The 20808-nt window shown below is 39.5% G+C and overlaps 1 protein-coding gene across 1 annotated transcript in view; it reads left to right on the top strand.

The window, feature by feature from the left end:
* The window catches only part of RHPN2 (rhophilin Rho GTPase binding protein 2), a 48195-nt gene extending 27717 nt beyond the window's left edge, over positions 1–20478 (top strand). Inside the window, exons 4-15 of the mRNA XM_032773358.2 lie at positions 3225–3300; positions 5995–6072; positions 7277–7401; positions 8325–8491; positions 9234–9421; positions 11006–11162; positions 11679–11798; positions 12372–12566; positions 13831–13907; positions 13993–14139; positions 15247–15402; positions 18790–20478. Coding sequence (XP_032629249.1) covers positions 3225–3300; positions 5995–6072; positions 7277–7401; positions 8325–8491; positions 9234–9421; positions 11006–11162; positions 11679–11798; positions 12372–12566; positions 13831–13907; positions 13993–14139; positions 15247–15402; positions 18790–19044 — 1741 coding nt within the window. The 3' untranslated portion in view covers positions 19045–20478. The remainder of the gene's footprint in view (positions 1–3224; positions 3301–5994; positions 6073–7276; positions 7402–8324; positions 8492–9233; positions 9422–11005; positions 11163–11678; positions 11799–12371; positions 12567–13830; positions 13908–13992; positions 14140–15246; positions 15403–18789) is intronic.
* Positions 20479–20808: the final 330 nt, after the last annotated feature.

Here is a 20808-nt window from a genome sequence, read left to right as displayed (position 1 = left end):
CGGGCCACTCCAGGGCTGGTCCGGGCCGTGTTGCCCAGGCTGCACCTGAGGCCCAGCCTGATCCAGCCATGCTGCCCTGGCCATGACAGGTCCAGGCTGCAGGCTAAATTGGGGCTGGAGGAGGGGCGCCCCTCCCGTGGCAGGCTGGGGATTGTGGGGGGTGCCCCTCCTCTGGCCGCAGCAGGTCCCCGCTTCTGGCTGCACAGCTTACAGGGAACTTAGGTGAATACCCAGGTTTTGGTGAAGATCTTGTGGCTGGAGAGTGTTGGAACAGTGGCCCTTGTGACTGTCATTTTAGTTGACCTCCTTTGAACTATTTCCTACATTTCTAATGCTGTTCATATAATAGAACCTGAAACTGCAGGTATTATGTTATGTATAGTCTAACCAAGTCTGCATAAAGGACACATCAATATTTTCTGTGTCAAAGAGTGGCACTCTTTCTCCATATCTATAGACCGTATACTCCCCTCCATTTACGCAGTGGAGAGAAAGGGGGAAAGTCCCAAATAGTGCTAAGAAGAGGGAAGCCATATGGGGGGAAGGGGGGTATAGGCATATTACTACCTCAGTGACTACCCGTCTCCCCACTGTGACTGCTACAAAGAGAGAGAGCAGAGCTCTCAGAGAGCTGTACTTCTTAGGAGGGCTGTATGCCCTTCTCTCCTGTTTTAGGTATGATGTGAACCATATGTTTGCCACTTGACAGGGATCTCCTGTTGATCAAAGGATTTAATAATGTGTCTTTATACAACCATGGTAAGACCATCCTTGAAGAATGGATACAACTTTGGGCACTTTTTGACACTTTTTTAGACACCAGAAAGTGAGAGAAGACAGGTAAACCTGTCAAGAAGATCTGCTTCTAAACAGAGGGCCATATTCTCCCTCCATTCATACCTGTGCAATCCTCACAGTAAAAGCTGAGGGCAAAATTTGGCCCAGAAAGTTTCTGAGGTGGAGACAGGAATCCTGAAAATGCAAATACCACTTGTTTCTTTTGTCTTCCTATGGAATATTATACACTTATTCAGGAGGTGGGAGGAGAGTTTTCCCTGAGCATGTACATGACAATACCCCTGTAGCCATAAAAATACTGCTAGTGTGCCTGTGGGCCAATCCTTATGGCGTGGTCGAAGGATATTTTTCAAAACTGAGTGTTACACATCCAGTATATAAGACTAGAGAAGTCTGTTATTTAATCTGTGGGTTTGGCACTTCAGTAGCTAAAAATAGATACTGAGTGTCTTTACATTCATCTTAGAATTGGCAGAAACACTGGTGTCCATGGAAATTGTACACAAGCTTGGCTGCTTAATGAAGATGGATCATGAAAGAACATATTAAATCAATGTGTAGTATTTTTAGTACCTTGGCTTTTATCAGATTATTTTTCAAAGGTAACTGCTGTAAAAGCATTGAAATAACAGTTCTTTCCAATATTTGGTTACATTAGACGTGTTGTGTGGGCGTATTTGTGCCTCACTACCAGGAAGAATAGTTTTAAACTCCATTGGGGCTTCACAGGAGCCCCTTGCAGATGCCCGGTAGGTGAGCTGAATAAGCACTGCTCCTTGGGGCCCTGGCTCTTCTCCTCCTCAACTGGCTCTGCCTATTTTCTGGATTGCGCCAGCCAGCTCTAGGGACCTTCTTATGCTAAGCTGGAGTTGTGAGTAGATTGCACTGCTGCTCCCTTGGCAGACTTTTCACCACCAGGGACATGCATCCCAGGTTCTGCTGGCAGAAACCAGTGAGTGAATCACTCCCACAGTATTTCATAGTGAAAATAGTCACTAAGAACAATTATTAGAAAGTCAGTTAAGTGTCTGCTGGAAAAAGAAAATATCAGATAAACATATCCAGCTGCCAAGGACACTTTTTTTTTTTTTTTAAACAGACACTATTCCATCTTTCCCACTCAACATATTGTAAATAATAGCTGGAAAAAATACTCACATCTCTGTTTGAAATGGGACATTTTGCTTAGGAAAAGAGTGATACAGTCAGATTTCACAGTTGGGACCAAATGCTCATGATCTCCTTATTCATATGAGTAGTCCCACTAGCAAACAATAAGATTGCTCTTATAAAGTGATCAAGAGTTGATCAAGAGTTTTATTTTCCTTGAGGATCAAGGGTTTTTTGTTTTTGTTTTTTTTAACATTGTCATCTTTTACCTCCTCACTCTCCGTGGAGATGCTTCCCAGGGTTGAATTCTTCCCCCCACCCTAACATTTTCTAAAAGTTAAATACACATGATGCAGTGGTTCTCAAACTTTTTACTATCAGGCTCCACTTATATCAAAATCAGTGAGCTCAGGCCTTACTTTCCAATGTGCTAGAGACAATTTATATATATCAAACATTGATGGAATACTAGAATATTGAAGCATATGGAATTATCATAGCCCTTACCTGTGTATGTCTCCCTGCAGTGGCTGGTTTCTGCACGTGTGGTTTATCCAGATGTGGAAAGTTTGATCCAGACTGATACAGACAAGTGATCTGTCAGTCCCCACTTTGTTTCCTTGGCCCCCTCTTCCTCTGGGAGAACAACGGCTCAAGAGCAACTCTCATTCCCTTCAGACTCTTTCCCTTTGAGCTTCCATCCCTATGCCTATTCCCCAATTCTGTCCCGCTCAGCACACTGCCAAATGCAGCTGGCGTCTGCCTCCTCCCCCAGTGTCTCATTCTGGCTGGGCAGGCAGGGGAGACAGAAAAAGGAAGAAGAGACCAGACAATTTTCCTTCACTCCTTACTCACATCACAGAGGCCCCTGGTGGCCAGAAGGAGTAATTGTACACTGCAATTGTAACTGAGACTTGAAGGCAGAATAAACTCTTGGGGAATCAAGAGCTCCCCCTGTCCACAAAAAAGGGTATTGGAGTCTCCTGATAAAATCTCTTACACTGCAGCTGTTCACTTCACTTCTGTCATTCCTGAAATAGGAGCATTCATGTTTGGCTTTTATAATAATAATTATTTTTTTTAAATACGGAAAATAACTTGTGTGGGACAGAACAGTTTGTGTAAAGGGAGCGTTACACAAATCTAAAATGCTGAAAGCCTCCTAGTGCAAATAAAAAGGTGCATGTTACATATGCTGTCATCAAGAGACACAGCTCCTTCTCTCTATGGTCACATGGAACAACACAGGTAATTTTGCCAACAGAACAATGGAAAATAAGGAGTTAAATTTCTGTTTGTCTTTTCTTTTGCCACAGAGAGACTTTTAGCATTCCCCTGATACCACTTGGCCTGAAGGAGACTAAAGAAGGGGACTTTACAATTCCTCTTAAGGTCAGTTTCGAAGACACAGATTTTAGAATCAATATTTAACATATAACACTGGTGTATGGTTGAAGGTGCACAGCATTGTGTGCAAATTCTAAACATATTTTTATGCTTTATTTGCACTAATCTGATCAAGAACCAAGAATTTAGCATACCAAAAATTATCAGGATTTTAGATCAGTTATGTCCTTCAGAAGATCTTTCCCAGAGACTTCAATGGATTGACTGTTGATTTATATTTGTGTGCAAGTGAAATCAGGCCCACTGTAATGGGCGGTAGGTATTGAAGGCTGGGGGTTCTAAGCCTCCCCAACCCAGGCAGTGACCCCACCCATGCTCTGGCCCGAGGCCCCACCCTTGCTCCCTTTCTTCCCCAAAGCTGTCAAGGTCTCAGCCAGAGGCGGCTTGGGCTGGCTGGGTTAGGGCAGGCTGGCATGGGGTGGCTGGAAGGGGTGAGCCGGGGCTCCTCTGGTTGTGCTGGGGCAGGGCGTGGGCAGAAGGGGCAGGGCTGGGGGAATATTGAGGTTCACCCACTACCCATGCCCACTGTTCTATGGCCCAGCTAGTGATGATGATAGTAACAACCACCACCATTTATTGTTTGTACACTGCCCAAATTTGTTCTTGGTGCTCTACAATACAAATTAAACAAGGTCCCTGTCCAGATGTTACAGTCTAAATAAGGACTAATTAAATAAACTGGGTGTACTCACCTTTTTTGCCCCCTACCACGAGGGCAGCTGGGGGATGGTTTGGCACCCAGGAAGGTAGTCCTAGTGTATTCAAGTGATTCTGATTTAGACTAAGATTTTCTGCTGGGGAGGAAACGTGGCCAGAGCATGGTATGCCTGGGGGCAGGAAGAGGCTATGGTGCAGAGGCAGCAATGACAGCTCTGCACTAGGGGAATACCCAGCTAGGACAGAGGAAGCCCCAGTTATCTCCGTGTGCCAGTTTTAAGGGGGCTTTATGGTGCAAAATAGTTTTACTGGGTCCAGGGATCAGACTATAGAGTGGATCCAGTTTGCTCCCAGTTACATAAGTGTAGCTGCCAGTGCAGTCACATGAAATTGCATTTGATAGAACTGAGAGCAGAATTTGGCTCCTACAAAAAATGTAGTCTTTAACATTTTTTCAATTCAAAGGTCTTTATTACTTCTATGTTTTGATTAATTATGTGATATAATTTTCTGTGAACATCATAAAGATCATCCTTGGGGCATGCAAAGTCTATGCCTGTTATGGATATTTATTCAGGTGAGCTCAGCTGTGTTAAACATATTTGTATTTAAATTAGATAATGAAATCCATGGAAGAAGGCTTTCTTTGCCAGAGGCAGGGAAATAAAACAATCGGGAATAATTCTCCATGGAGCAAGTAAACAGCAACAGTTTTACCAAGCCAAGAGCCACTTGGATTCTGAGCTTCACAAGGGACTTTAATCTGCATTCTTTCAAGCAAAACTCTCACTGACTTTAATGGGAGTTCTGTCTTAGAAATGAGTATATGTTTGGAATCAAGGAGAATTCTCTTTGGGTTTTCATTGACAGCTACTATACAAGTTCTACATGCTACTTAGTGGGAAATAGCTGTTTCAATCAGGAAGAAAGCTCCTTCTCACTACTACTTTGGATCCTTTTTGAACTTTATAGCTGAAATTCAGAGGATGAATTGTAAAGCTGGTGTAAGCAGGGCCGGCGCTTCTATTTAGGCGACCTAGGCAGTTGCTTAGGGCACCAGGATTTGGGAGGGCGGCATTTTGTCGCCTTCAGCAGCGGGGCGTCCTTCTGCGCTCCGGGTCTTCGGCGGCAATTCTGTGGCGGGTCCTTCACTTGCTCCGGGACCCGCCGCCGAAGTGCCCCGAAGACCGGGAGCGCGGAAGGACCCCCCCACCGCAGAATTACCGCCAATGACCGGAACCCCGCCTAGGGCGCCAAAAACCCTGGTGCTGCTCCTGGGTGTAAGCTAAACTCCCTTACACTAATTGAGACTCCCACATACAGACTCCCTTAGCTCTGTATACCCCCTCATCTCCTACTTTGGGAATCTAAGTTGGTGCATCTAACCACGACAAGGAGCCAGAAGAAGGTGTAAGCTGAAAAAAACCAGATCCTACTTTAACTTACTCCTCTGAGTCAATGGAGTTACACTGAAGTAAAACGAGAGCTCCCCTTCTACTAACTTAGACTCCCTTAGACATCACTTAAGAATTTGGCCCCACTTCTTCATCTGTAGGTTATTCTTGATTGGCAATATTCTGCTGCCATTTATATCAGTGGAGTTTCACCAATATAAGTAAGAGCAGAATTTGGCACAATATCTTTCTATTAATGAATTTTCATGATCATTTGATTCCCTTGTTGTTTTGTATTTAACAGGTTCAGGTGTCAATTTCAGAACTATTAACTCTGTTTGAAAAAATAGCAGAAAAAATATTATAGCTGTTTAGAGTCCGCTACGCAAGATTGGAGTTTCTTATATTTTATTCAAGATAAAGATATTACCTTGAAATCGTGTCTGTTACAGTTTCCCCCCTTTTTTGCAAATCCGACATATATAAATACAACACCATTTATTACTACTGAGTAGAAACTTTGCAAATCATGAGATTTTTAAATATTCAGGACACTGTTCATATTTGCAGAGAAATCAAAAACTTTGACCTGAAAGAGTAAGCGTATTCCACATTTTGTTTTGTTTAGGACTTTATCCTGGAACATTACAGTGAAGACAGTTCTGACTATGAAGATGAAATAGCTGATCTTATGGATTTGAGACAAGTAGGTTTGATTTTGCATGTTAATTCTCTTTGTGACTGTGCCACTATATCCAATTTTAATCTTGCAGATTTTTATTAATAATGTTCATATATGGTTAGATTATGGCACTCTTAATGACTAATACTTTGCTGCAGGTTACCTTACTTCCATTGGTTTTAGCTCCCAAGATATATAAAATGACAGCCTCCATATCCCAAGGACTCTATAATGCAACATTTCCATCAGTGATTTGGAAGTCACACTGATAAAATTTGCAAATGACAAAGATTGGCAGAATGGTAAATAATGAGTATAGGCTAGTCATATGGTATGATATGTATTACTTGGCAGTGGGGGCCCAATCAAACAAAATGGAAGAGTACAGCTGTATGCAGAGTTGTACATCTAGGAATAAGGAATGCAGGCCATACCTATAGAATGAGGGGAGTGGGAGGACTGAAATATGGAAAACAGTGACTTTGAAAAGGATTTAGGGGGTCATAGTGGACAAATATCTCTGTATGAGCTCCCAGTGCAGTGGTGTGGGAAAAAAGGGCTATTTCTCACATATAATCCTGCATTTTGGAAAGAGTTTAGACTAGATGACCTTGTGGTCCCTTCTAACTCTGTGATTCTATGATATAGATAAAAAGGTGACGAAATGCTCGGGGGTGATAAAATGATGTAACAGGAAAGCAAAGTAACTGAGCAGTTTAACACAACTTGTAAATTCAAAAGTATTGTTTGTTTTTAAAATATTATTGTTTAAATTGGAATGGGGGAATAAACTAAAGAGTTTGAAGTGAAGCATGAAAGCAGGAGTGGAGTAAATAGTAGGTATCTGTAGCACAATACTAGTAATTTCTATTTATTAGATGTTGTTTGTTCAAATGTTCTTCTATAGTTCACATAATACCTACTGTCCAACATTGTATTTCAACATGTGTGAGATTTTCCTGTCACACACTGTCTCCCATCTGTTTCCTTAGGGCCAGGTACAGCCTTCTCTCCAGCACAACTCTATTATTCAGAGTTGGGTGCACACATCAAGGGCACACTATGCCCCTATGCTTCCAATTCCTACATTCCAGACACTTTTATATTATGCGAAAGTCCCATTGATTTTAGTTGAGCAGAACTGTGTTCTCAGTTGTTACATTATTCACACTGAAACTAAACAGAATGCATTGTGTGAATGTATGTTTTTACATATCTGAACTTTAAGGCCTGCCGTACTCCCAGCAGAGATGAATCCGGCATTGAGATGTTGATGAGCTATTTCATTCAACTTGGCTTTGTAGAGAACAGATTTTTTCCACCTACCAGACAAATGGGGATTTTATTTACCTGGTAAGTTTGGTTTTTTTTAAGAACACTGTTAACCTTGAACTAGCTCTATGTAATTTGAAACACGTATATTTTTCTTGGACAGTGTGTTTTCATATTTATACTGATATGCACTCTCTTTAGTTTGTACAGTAAAGTTCTAAAGAGTTTCTATGCTGGGAGTAAGGTCTATGAAGGGCCATAAGAATTCTCTTTAAACATCTACACATCCTACCTGGATTTTGGGTCTTGGTGTATATGAGCACATAGGAGCAGGTGGGGAATGAGCGGGAGCCTTGACTACATCCTTACTACTTGCTGGGCAGCATGATGAGAATGGGGGAGTATTGTGATTTGCTGCTGATACTACTTGGGTGGTACAATTTACACCTCACCCCTTGCTCAGGTTGTAGTATGGAACAGAAGCCAGTCCTGTGTTATTGGAACGACAAGATTTATAGGCTAAGAGTATCTACTACTGTCTATCTTAATTTGTAATGAATAGGAAACACTACATAGTTGAAAATATCAGAGGACTGTAGAAAGACTTCTGCACTGGCTCAGAATGGCAAGTGCTATGATATACTGCACCATTATCAATGGGAGAATGTGACTCAGTGAATTTAAATCTTGTGTTTGTGACTAGAACAGGAGACTCCTACCCTTTGGTCAAGAAAAGCTATTTGAGTTCTAGTCAAGCATTGCAAGAAGGGGAACATTGCTTTTAAGAAAGCTCAGTAAATCCACTCACTAGCTCCTGGAGCTCAGGGATGTATTTGCATTACATGCATGTGATTATGAATTACCATAAGTTTCAGCAGAAGCAGAAAAGGCATTACAGATCCTGCTATTCTCTTCTGAACAGTGAAATGAAAACATTGGTAACTCTGTGCTCGCTTCTCTTTTTATGCTTATTTCATTTTGCTTTCCTCTCCCCCTCCCACCAGGTATGATTCCTTCACAGGCGTCCCTGTCTGTCAGCAGAATTTGTTGCTAGAAAAGGCCAGTATTTTATTTAATATTGGAGCCCTTTACACACAGATTGGTACAAGATGTAATCGGCAGACCAAGCCCGGACTTGAAAATGCTGTTGATGCTTTTCAGAGAGCTGCAGGTATATAAAGACAGAAGGAGCTGTGGTTCATTTGCATATTGAAAATATGGGGGAAGGTTACTTCTGGGGAGGTCTCAATCTGTCTCTTACATACAGAGTTATACATTCAATATTGACTTTTGGTCTTATTAACACCGTTTAAACAGAAAAGGAGGTAGATTGAAACCCAAAGGTCCTCACAAGGATCTGTACTAGGCTTTAATTAAACATTCCTGTTAGCCGTAGTTTAACATTTCAAAAACCTGGAACTGCTGTCTGAACATGTTTGGTAAAGACAAAGTGAATATTGTAGTTAATCATTAATTAGCTGTACATTCACCTTTTCTTTGCCTGTTCTCCATTACATCACTGTAACTGCATTTACTTGTGTAAATGTGTGTGATGGGAGTGGATAATCAGTCCTATAGCATCTACATTTTAAAAACATTTTAAAACAATCAAATCTATTTTGATCCCAAACCAAGCTTATTGTCCAGTTGAGGTCAACGGTAAATTTGCCTTTGACTCCAAATAGGAGCAGGATCTATACCCATAATGAAACACTGGAGTTTCTATTCTGCTGTGTCTGTGGTAGTTAATGGGAGCTGCACCCCTTCAAGCAAGGGTGAAAGTAAAGCCGAAGACTTACTGGTATGGGGGCTGGAGCCGGCCCCCGGAAGGAACGGGGCCTTGGGTGGAAGGGGCAGGGCTGGGGGTCAGCCTTTTCTGTTGTAATAATTAGAAAAACTTTTCAAAACTTCAGGTATTTTAAACTACCTAAAGGAAACATTTACTCACACACCAAGTTATGACATGAGCCCGGCCATGCTGAGTGTACTGGTCAAAATGATGCTTGCTCAAGCTCAAGAGTGTGTCTTTGAGCAGATCAGTCTACCTGGAATACGAAATGAATTTTTCACACTAGTGAAGATGGCTCAAGAAGTTGCTAAGGTAAGCCATAAGACTTAGTATTTTTAAACCCACACCAAGTTTGTTTCCAGTGCCAAATCACTAGCTTAAAACTCTACCATCGTGCCCATTAAACCTTAAAAGCATTTTTGTGACTTTGGTTTAAAGTATTGAGTGCAAAATGCTAATTACTGTTAATGTTTTTAATACAAACTGAAACTATGAAGTTACAGGGACTCATGTCAAGTTGTTGGCACAGTATGAGAACCTAAAATGTAATCTGTTTGCAAGGTTGTATGTTCTAACAAATACAGCTAGTTATGATGGAAATACTGACACATCTTCAACAGTGCCACTAAAATAGGAACATAGGACCTCCTGGATCATTGAGTCCAGTCCCTGCTACTGCAGGTAATCTTGTCACATAATAAGAGCTGTTCCATTAAAAAATGTATCTAATGGAAACAAATACCAGAACAGCAACTGGACAGAATAATTTACTGAAGTTCTGTATGGTTCATCTTAGCAAATTAAAGTACACAACTCCTTGTAATTCTCACTGAGAATTAATAAGTTTATTTCTGACAAAAATGTATGAGTAGTTATGACAATAGCATTTGATTCCATAAAGTAGATGACCAGCTTCTGCCCCCAGATCAACATGTGAAGGAGGTGTCAATTGCTTATGTGGCACCACTTTTGCCCCTCTCCTATTAACAGCTGCTAAATGCAGACCTGGCTTTACTTCTGGAGCTGGAGACTGGGGTTGGCTATATATGCTGCCCTCTACTAATGATCCTCCTGACCCCCCCCTCCCCCCCAAATACATAAAATTCACTGATCCTTCCCAGAGTTCTGTGTATTGTACTGGCAGCATGGTGGGCAAGAGTTAGTTATGGTTTGGTAGTGATGGGGTTGCAAAACTTTCACAGGTTTACTTGCAAATAAGAAGGCAGGCTCTGACACGGAAGATAATCCACCATACTCCATGGATGGTTGTGACATTTGAACATAGGTAGCAAAATGAGACATGCAGGTTCACTCAACCAATTCATATTATCAGATAAAGGTCAAACAGTACCTGACTCTAAATAGGATGGGCAAAATTTGTCCTGCCAACCTTAAAGAGCCTTCACGAACCAAACTCATTTCACGTGTAACCTAATGTCAGCTTTGACTCCAACTTTCCTGAGCTGACAAATGTGTTTATTAAAACACTGATCTGCTTTACCCTCCTTTCAGTTGCATTAATAAGCAAAGATTTGCTTGCAAATTATAGAACTGTGTGGATATTTATATTATATTTCATATTGTGACATCATAGAAATTAGAGATGGAAAAGACCAAATAAGTGATTTAGTCCAATGCCATACAGGATTATTCTATACAATATATTTTACAGTGTTGTGTTCAGTCTGGTTTTAAATATCTCCAGAGATAATGCTTCAATTTTCCTTTTAATTTTATCCTCCTAGTCCTTGTGTCAGTGTAAAATTTCCTCTTGCTCTCTGTGGTGTAAATAAGCCTTCAAATATTTGTAAATGGTTATCATATCCCCTCTTGCTAATAAAAGAGCTCTCAGTTTTAAAGGTAACTTCTCATATCTAGATGTGTGTTTTATTTTAGGTTGGAGAGGTTTACACGCTTGTTAACACTGCAATGAATCAGGCACCGGTCAAGGCGAACATCCCTTATTCCTGGTCAAATATGGCAAAAATAAAATCAGACCATTACAAAGCTCTGGCACATTACTTCGTTGCTACTCTACTGAGTGACCACCAGTGTAAGAATCCTTTGGTTTTATTTATATATCCATATAAACAACTACTATTAAGAAAGGTTTGTACTGAGGCCAGGACAGGGAGCTAGGAACTCCAGAGTTCTAATATGGACTCTTTCCATGGAATCCTTTTATGGCCTTGAGTTATTCTGTCATTTTCCCATCTGGAATATGGAAATAATACTTTCTGCCCTTCTTTCCAGGAGTATTGAGAACGTTTATTAGCTAATACTTACAAAGAGATTTGAAAAGTATTATTTATGAGCTAAATAATAATATCACTAAGTTAATCAGTTCTCATGAATAGAAGATTAGAGTTTAGGCAGCATTTAGTAAATTTAGTTCTTGATTAAAAAAAGTCAAAATAATAAACTGGAGTGAAATCACATATTTAGAAGAATGTTTCCAAAATGTTACTACTTACTCTCTCCCCACCTCTCCATCTGCACTCCACCTGCCCGAAGGTACCTGGCACAGAGACACATTAAAGTAGCTAACATTTTATGTATGTTGATATAGTGCATCCCAGTGATGATGAAGACAAACAGGAAAAGGCCTGGTTCCAACTGCATGACTGCATGCCTGAAGGACTGACGTCCCTAACCATTTTAAGGGATAAAGTTCAGCGAAAACGATTAGGTAATTGCAGACTCCATTCAGCGAGTGTATAACTGTTCTAAATTACAATAGAGAGAAATATTGTCTGATACAAATAAATCTAGTTAGTTGTATATATACAGAATTCAAGCTGTGGCAATAATGCGATTAATTGGGTTCTGTTACACCATGTAGCTCATTAAAATCAATTGAAATGTGGCAGAACATAGTCCAACTTCTTGTGTTACAATGACTCAGAATTATACATGAAGATGACTTACTTTTGCAAATGTCTCTACATTAAGAATACACAGACACTAAAAACACTGATGTTATCAAGTTAAATCTTAAGCCAAGGGTTTGATTCTGCAACACTTAAGTGAATAAGTAATCTTTACTCATGCTGGTGCTCCCACAAAATCGGTGGGACCCACTCACATGAGAATCACTTAGTTGATCGAGAATCACATGATTGGGCCTTCAGCCTTGCCTTCCTGTGGGATAAAATATTTGGTGAGGATTGTTAGAAAAATCATCCTAGCCTTATGTATTGTTTACATTACAGTTAAAATAAATGAAAGGCAAACAATTGCTAATGGTTTCTACTTTCTTTAGGGAAAGCACATTTACGCAAGGCCATCGTTTATCATGAAGAAGCACTGAGGGTCTGTGGTTTGTGCAAAAAGCTTCGGAATATTGACATTCTTCAGGAGATTCTGACAGTTGCTCACAAGCGTTCACTTATCAAGTATGCTCAGCATGAGCAGGAAGATGACTTCCTGAGTTTAATGGAAGCTTCCTCTGTCCTTCGTAAGTATCCCCAACTGAAAATCAAGGTTTTCTAAAGGGACTAGCAATTTTGGGTGTCCAAGTTAAGACATGTTAAAAGAGGCCTAGTTTTCAGAAAGTGGTGAGCACCCACTTCTGAAATACCAGCCTCCTTTAAAGGTGTCTCGAGTTACACACCAAAAAAAACTGTGGCCAAACTGCATGAGAAGCACATTTTGTACAGTGAATTTAGGGACTAATCAACAGTGAATCTAAGTAACAGTGAAATAATTGTGCAGTTTTTCTACTTTGGTGCCTCTAAACACATTCATACCATATAGGCTGGTTGCCTGAGATCAGATTTCAGGAAGTCTTCTTTGGACCTTCATATTTTGGGGATGATTATAAGAAGGTCTCCTTAAAGTGTGTTAGTCTTTGGTGAATGCATCTTCCAGATATTGTGGGTGAAGAAAACACCTTCTATTAGTTAAAATCTTTCTCTGGCTACAAAATGTGGTTTACTTTGCATTATATTTTTAATCTCTTCCCACAGTTATTGGCATAAGACCTATACTATAGAAAATCATATAGGAAAGAGAAGTTAGTTGACTGTGAACTTGAATGCTACTGCTTCCTCCTGCATCAGTCCATACCATCTACCCCTTTAAAAAGCATAAGCATAAACTGCGTTTTTAGTACATACTCTGAAGAAACCCTGTGGAACCTGACATTTCATCTCGCTAAGATAATGTCTGTCTCCACACGTTGATTTATCCTGAGGCTTGGAAGGATTAGATTTTTAATTGGCAAACGTTGATAAATGTCAGTTTTGCTGTACACATGCACACAAATATAATAATCAAAATTTACAAATTGGTAAAGTAAGAAAAATACTGCTTGAGAACTTATTGGAGTTAAAGGATATTTACTTTGTATATTCTTGATATGTGATATTGACAATTTGGGTTTTAATAGTTTAAGTTTTAAGGTTTTGAATCTGTCTCTGTCATTAAATAATTGTCTGGCCCTCTGTTTCCCACAACTGTGAACATTTAAATTGATTTTAAAAAGTTCTTAAAAATAAAAAAAAATTTGTTAAAATTATAAAAAAACAACAACAAAAGCTGAGTTCTGACAAGCTTACTTGTCCTACAGTCTAGTAGTTGTATAGGAGAAACTAATAGCTTAAGTGTAAAAAGGGGTAGCATGTGAAGCTTCCTCTGCCCATCCTGCCAATTGATAGCCAGACACTGAAAGCATCTATCTGGAACTTGAAAACGAGTTTGTTTTTTCACTTTTGTTTTAGCTAAAACAGAGCATAAAGTAGAAATGATTGTTCCTGAGTTCTCCAAGGTGAAAGTGAAAGACTTCTTTGAGAGGCTGGTAGGTAGCACACTATAATGCCTAATACTTGCTTGTGAGCCATTTTGCCGTTAATGACTACATTCTGCCACTCTGCATCCTACAGGGCCCATTGCCTGTGTTTTCAGCCAAGCAGAGATGGACAGTCCCACGCACTATTAATTTCCATTGTCAAGAAAGGGGATTGGGATTCACTCTTAAAGGGGGCCCACCCGTGCAAGTTCACTGTCTCGATCCAGAGTGTTCTGCAGCAGTAAGTAGAGATTAGAGTTTTAAGAATTTTCTCTCTAGGTTCTTCCAAGTTTGCTGTGATTTCTCAGTCTAGCCAAGTCATATGCAACAGTAATGCACCCAGATATGTGTAAATAAAAATATTCTCTGTACCAATCACATCTGTGTGTTTTTTAAAGAACTAAAATGTAATACCATCATTAGACATTATCCATTTTAAATGAAAAAAAGGCAAGATAAATGCAGTGATAAGTGAACACCTGAAGTCAGGAAATGCAGCTCACTTGTATTGGCATTTCTCGATTTTAATTAAGCTGTTAAATGCAATGCCATACTACATACAGCATCTGCAATTTGAGCAGGTTAACAGTGCAGTGTTAACTTTAACATTACCTGACTCTAATATGAAGATTACAAATTTAAAATCTAAACTAGGACTGATTCCTTCTTTTGTGTACATTTAATAAATAAAGATGACCCACACACACCATAATCAAATACATTATTCACCATCTATTTCAGCAGGCTGGAAGGAGAAAAGCCATGAGAAAAAGGGCAGTGCAGAGAGCCAAATATCAGGAAAGGAAGGAGAAAAAGTATGGGAGGGAAAAGAATATACTGCTGAGCCCTAATATGTAATCCTCTTTTGTGAGTGAGAGGAAATGGAAAAGGAGGGATACAGAGAAGAGAGAACATTCACACGAGAAAAGAAGAGGTATAACTAAAGCACAGTAAAAGGCAGAAACATAAGACTAAATAAGTTTATATAAAGAACAAATTAAAAAAAAGGAAAGAAAGCAAGAAATGAAAAGGAAAAATATTACAGAAGGATAAAACATCTAATAGTAAAAGGATGGGAATGCCAAACTAAACAACAGTTTTAAATATTTAAAGATTTTTATGAATGAAAAATAGAAAAGCAAACACCACAAACAGGAGATAGGAAAATTTAATAATTATACTCTAATCAAATTAATGTATGGGCGTTCACAAAAAAGGGCAATTTTGTGTGCATTAAAATAGTGCTTGGGTGTCCTGTCCTGTGCTGTCTGATTGATGAAGCCTGGAAGGGGAGTAAAACGTTTCAACAACTCCAGCTGATGCTAATTTGCACTTCATTATTTTACAGTTAAAGGGTCTGAAAGAAGGAGACTATATTGTTTCAATTAATGGCCTGGATTCCAAATGGCTGGAAGTGAATGACGTCTTGGAAAAGTTCAAAAGCATGAGAGAGAACGACATTGAGATTAAGGTTATTAGTTGTCAGGATACGATGGCTTCTGTGGTAAGTAATGAGACAGCTACTTTTCTAACCTGAAGAACACTCAGGTTAGAAAATTGAAAAAAACTGCCTCAAAATTTGGGTAGTAAATGCTATCTAATTTGATATAGCCAGATGTTGTGGATTGCTGGTGAATCTAGGCCTAAATCCAGCAAAGCACTTAAACATGTGTTTAAAGGATTCCATTGTGATAAATGGGTCTACTCACATGCTTACAGTTAAGCCTATGTATAAATGCTTTGCTTAATGAAGGCCCTAGGTGATTTCTATATATGTAGGGCCGTCTTGCCAGCTTTAGCAGTGAAACTCCACAAAGACTAATCTGACTGGTAATTCCAAGAGTTACATCAGTTTTCTTTCCAAATTGAGCATGAAGGTGGAGACTGTCTTCTGTAGCTCGTCTCTTGACCCAAAATCGGTATGGTGCTCTGCCCTGAAACTCAAGGGGGACAGGCAGGGGGTAGGGGGTTGTCTTGAATTCTGCAAGGAATTCCTGTAGCTGTTGGGACATCTAGCTAGGGTCCCTGTTTCCCACTCCATGGCATCATGCCTTCCTCAAGAACCCTACTTCCATGAAGTGCCTGCTGTGCTAGAGAGAGTGCCTGTGGCCTGGTCCAAGATGGGAGTCAGCAAAAGCCATGCTATTACCAAATGTCAGGCCCTGTCATCAAGCAGATGTTCGCTTACAAGTTCACTGTCTGGTACATGAACTTAGCAAAGGCATGGCAAGCATTGCTAAAGCATAAGGCACTTTTAAGAAGTACTAGGTACTTATGTAAACACATTCCAGAAGGCTAGTATAGGTACACCCCAACGTAGAGGTATAATATAAACAATCATAGGAGGTGGTACAGGAACACATCAACCCTGAGTAAGGCAAGGATAGTAGAACAGGATAAAGAATGAAGAAGCGTTGTTCAAACCAACAGGAACAAGGCATAGGGTTGGTAACCTACGATATCAGGAATGTAATATATAACTTGTTTGTATCAATGGATGAAAGGAAAAGTCATAAAAGGGGCACTTTGTCCAGCAGAGGGGGCAGCAGAAACTTCTGCTGCTGACTGAGCTGGTCCACTGTCATGAGCATACATGTATTAGGGCACCTGTAACCATGGAGCCAGGGCACTAGGACTGTGCTTTGATGACGACAAACCTGTCTGAGTGCCTTTACCATCAAACCAAGTCCGTGGTCTTTCTGGGTAGTGCTACTGAGGTCTGTTGAATCAGCTATCTGCGCAGGGATGGGACCGCATATGGAGAGAACACACATGCATGCCAACTGATAACACCTGCAATAAACAAATCTGAATGCTCCTGCAGAAGGACCAAGAGTGGAAGTTTCACTGTGTGGGAAACAGTTTACTACTGTGTCAGAAACCATGGTAGAGATTTGGTTCTAGCACTTAAGCCTTTTGGGAAAACTGTTGCTTAAAACCATTTTCATTAACATTTCTGTTTCATAGCATAGGCAAGACTGGAAAGAAGAGATTGTACTTTAGACTGCCCCCCTGCAAATATCATGCCTATCTCCCATGCATATCCACAAATGGTTGTAAAGGCAGACGGTCTAAAATGGCTGCTGACATTTTTGTCAGCATATTGTATAACAGGTGGTTGACACTGCTGCTTTACCATTACTAGTGCTGGCACCAGACAAATTAGACAATATCTTTAGTGCAGAGAGAGGCCTGTGTTTGTGTCTCCCAAGTTTTCCCTCTCCCTGAACCTTTAAGTCGAATGGGGGAAATTTACACTGTATTTGTATTGTAGCACAAACCCCTAATACAGGATTGAGACTCCCATTATGCTAATTACTGCACTTGCATCTAACAAGAGGACAATTTATGTCCCAAAGAGCTTGCAATCGAAATAATCAATCACATCTCTCAATGTTGTCGTTCAGACTGTCTGGCTGCAAACTCAATACTTAAACTTAAAAAAAAAGTTTCTGGTGTATACAAAAATTGAACAAAATAAGTTACAAATACTGTAACAGCACCACTTTCCACCATGCATTTTCATGTATACATCTCAAGAGTGATTTTAAAAAGGTGGGGTCATTTTCACTTGACAAATGGATTAACTCCTGAACAGAAAGAAGTGAGTGGACTTGCCCATGGTTATACATGATGTTTACTCTAGGAATATTTGTAAACAATTTTTCTTTGCCCATGCAGCTCCATTGGTGGAAGTCGTAGTGTAGACAGAGTGCACTACCTACTCAGTGGTAAAAAACCACCAGCCTCCCTCACCCCCCCATTTGGTAGCACTAGACACAAAAAAACCCGTGTATTTTCTCCACACTGAGGAGCATACACACCATTAGTGGCAGAGTAGAGAAGAGAACCTAAGTCTTTCAACTCCTAGCTATGTGCTCAATTCACTATTTCTATGAACAGATGGCATCAGCATCCTTGACTTATGTATTAGATATTCAGAGGTTAAGGAACTATTTTAACCCTGCCAAAGTTGCTATAGAAATTTTAGACCCAGGGAAAATTATCACAAGATTTTAAAAAAATGTTAAACCCCAAGTAATCCAAGAGAAAATAATTTGTGTAGTAAGAGCAAAATAAAGAACCTGTAGTTCAGCTAAGCCTAATGCTGCATACCTTCCAGCATTCCCCAGCAAGCTTTAGGCACATGCTATTGCCATCCTGTATTTTGACTTCATAAATTGATCATTTCCGCAGGTTTAAGCCTCTCTTTTGTGAATAAGTCAACCACAGTATAAGTAATAGCCAAGAACAATCTGGCACATCCCCTCCCCAGCCTTTTGCCAGCACAGAAGGCTGGAATACAATGGAATCGCTGCAGGATGTGGCTGTGGATAAGCCATATAGGGGACTCTACTTTAGGAGCATGTTAGAGGAGTGTCCCGTTGCAGCTCCCCCTGTAGCATTGGGGAGAAGAGCTGGGGGCCAGCCTGTGAACACTCACTAGGCTGCAACTAGGCAACCCTATAGGCTGCAGTAACAGGCACTCTTGTGCCCTGATGCCCAAGAAAAGAAGGTATCTGTGGAGATGTCTTTGCAAAGCCAATGTAGTCACACAATTATTCCATTTCCCTTGACAACTCTTACTGGGATCTAGAATTATAATTTAACACTTTTCAGACAATCTTTGTGGAAAGATTCACCAGAGGACACCTCCCATTATGATTTATTTGCCTTTTGTATCATCTGTATCCAGACATAAGCAAAATACTTTGATCTTCAGCACTCTGGATGGGTTTGTATTCAGTTAGAATGTAATTAATGCAGAAGAATACTGCAGTCTGACTTGGAAAATCATTCACACACTGTGCAAACTTATCTTCGGTATGTCTAACCCTCATGGATGATTTAAAAAAATAAAAATAAATGCTTCCTCTTCCCATTCCTACAGCATAATAAGAGTGCCACTTACTCTGTGGGAATGCAGAAGACATACTCCTTGATCTGCTTAGCCATGGAAGAGGATAAAATCCATGAGACCAAGAAAGCCACTCCAAAACTGTCCTTTCTAAGTTGGGGAACCAAAAATAGGCAGAAGGCTGCAAGCACCCTGTGCCTTCCCTATGCTGTAGCTGGAAGTTCTCAGACTAAGAAGAAAATGGATTCTCGCTTGACAGTCCTGGACACTGAAAGTTCATTGTACTGAGTCTTTAAAGAGAAGAATCTGTTTAATGTGAAACTATTTCTAAATGCAGAAGAATCTTTATGCATGTGCCAGAAATGTGAAACATATATGGAAGGGGCTTGATGATAATCTTTTACACCTGTGTAAATAGAGACTCCACTGACATGAAGTGTAGTTACTGTGCATTTACACTGATGCAACTGGAGGCCAAATGGTGCAAAATTGTAACTTTGAAAACTAATTGTTTAGAGTTTGAACTTACATGTACTGTTTGATCAGAATCCGAAGTAGTGTGTAGGGTATCAGGCAATCATTTGTAAAAAACAAAAACTTACTTTAACTGAAACTGGACTCTCTTGGAATTTCAGTATGGGGATGTTTCAGTTCATTTCAATACACACTTTAGGTGACAATTATTTATTACATATGATACTGTATATAGAGTAGTACTGGACATAAAATGAAGGATTTTTTTTTTAATGTAAAAGTTTAGTACTCATAACAAAAAATTGCTAAGCATCAGTTTAAACTAAGGCTAACTAAAGAACAAATGACAAGAACAGAGGAGTTTATGACAGAACTATTACTCACTTAGGCCTTGTACTGTTCCTTTGCACAGTGTAAATTTCACCTATGTACCCTGTAGCTCACACTTTGAGCCCTCGAGTGTTTTCCTTCTACATAATGTGAATTTCACTGTAGAAAAAGAATAATTTCAATAGCTTAACTATCAAAAGGAGATCACATGTCAGCTACAAAAGACTCGGACAGCACTAATTAAAAAAAAACAAGATTCACTTTTAATATCTTACGTCTTGTTAAATTCATTAGAAACAAGGTTTGCTCCCAACTTGAAATTATTGAACTCAAAGTACAAACTTTTTGTAGTATTAGCCTTGTTAAAATGAGTGAAAGTTATGTATAATTTCACACTTCTACAGCAAAAATAATCAATATGAGTCAAAATACACAATTTATGACGACACTTTAGAAGTGTGTAATTTTAAAATGGTCTTCAAGTCACTCAGCAATAAATTATTTTTATATAGTGCCAAATGAGAGCTAGGTGCTTTATGGACATATGAGAACAAGGGCTGTGCTTCAAAGAATTTACAATGCAAGTAGCCAAATCCACCTCCATATTGAACTAAAAAGCAAATTAGGAAGCCATCTAAAGTGTAATTGTGTGTTGATTTCCTTATGAAAGATTTGTTTATATATTTTCAGATTGTTTTAAAGTTGCTAACACTGTAGTGTTAGATTAAGATGCTATCTACAGAGTAGATCTATGCTGTTTGATACTCAAAACACTAAACAATAATGGAAAAAAGTGTGTATCATGCACATTTTGAGACACCGTGGGTACCATCTTTCACTCGTGTTTGGTTTTGTGTTATGATAGATGTAAATATGTTAAATTTAAAAGCTTATTTAAGAATAAAAATCATGCTGCCATTTAGTAGTGGTTTCTTTCATTCTTCTACAGATTGGATGAGACAGTATAACTTACAAAAGTTTCACTATTGACTTAATTTTGAAGCTATCTGCTAGCAGACTCATGTTCATATAGTTTCTTCATAAAGAACAACATTGAATTAGCAGACAACTTTCTCAAGTTAGTTCCAATATTGCACAATGAAAGTCTAAGCCTATAAAACTAGCACCATTACAAGATAAAAGTATTCTAAAATTTGTCCAGAGTCTTGAGTTATTTTGTAAAGGGTTGTCATCTTCAATTACTTTATTATTTATTATTATTATAATTTTATTCATTAAAATTTTTAC

Source organism: Chelonoidis abingdonii, chromosome 19 (genome assembly GCF_003597395.2).
Source record: "Chelonoidis abingdonii isolate Lonesome George chromosome 19, CheloAbing_2.0, whole genome shotgun sequence".
Classification (NCBI taxonomy): Eukaryota; Metazoa; Chordata; order Testudines; family Testudinidae; genus Chelonoidis; species Chelonoidis abingdonii.
Note: the sequence above shows the minus strand (reverse complement) of the source record. Positions and strands in the feature narration are given on the sequence as shown.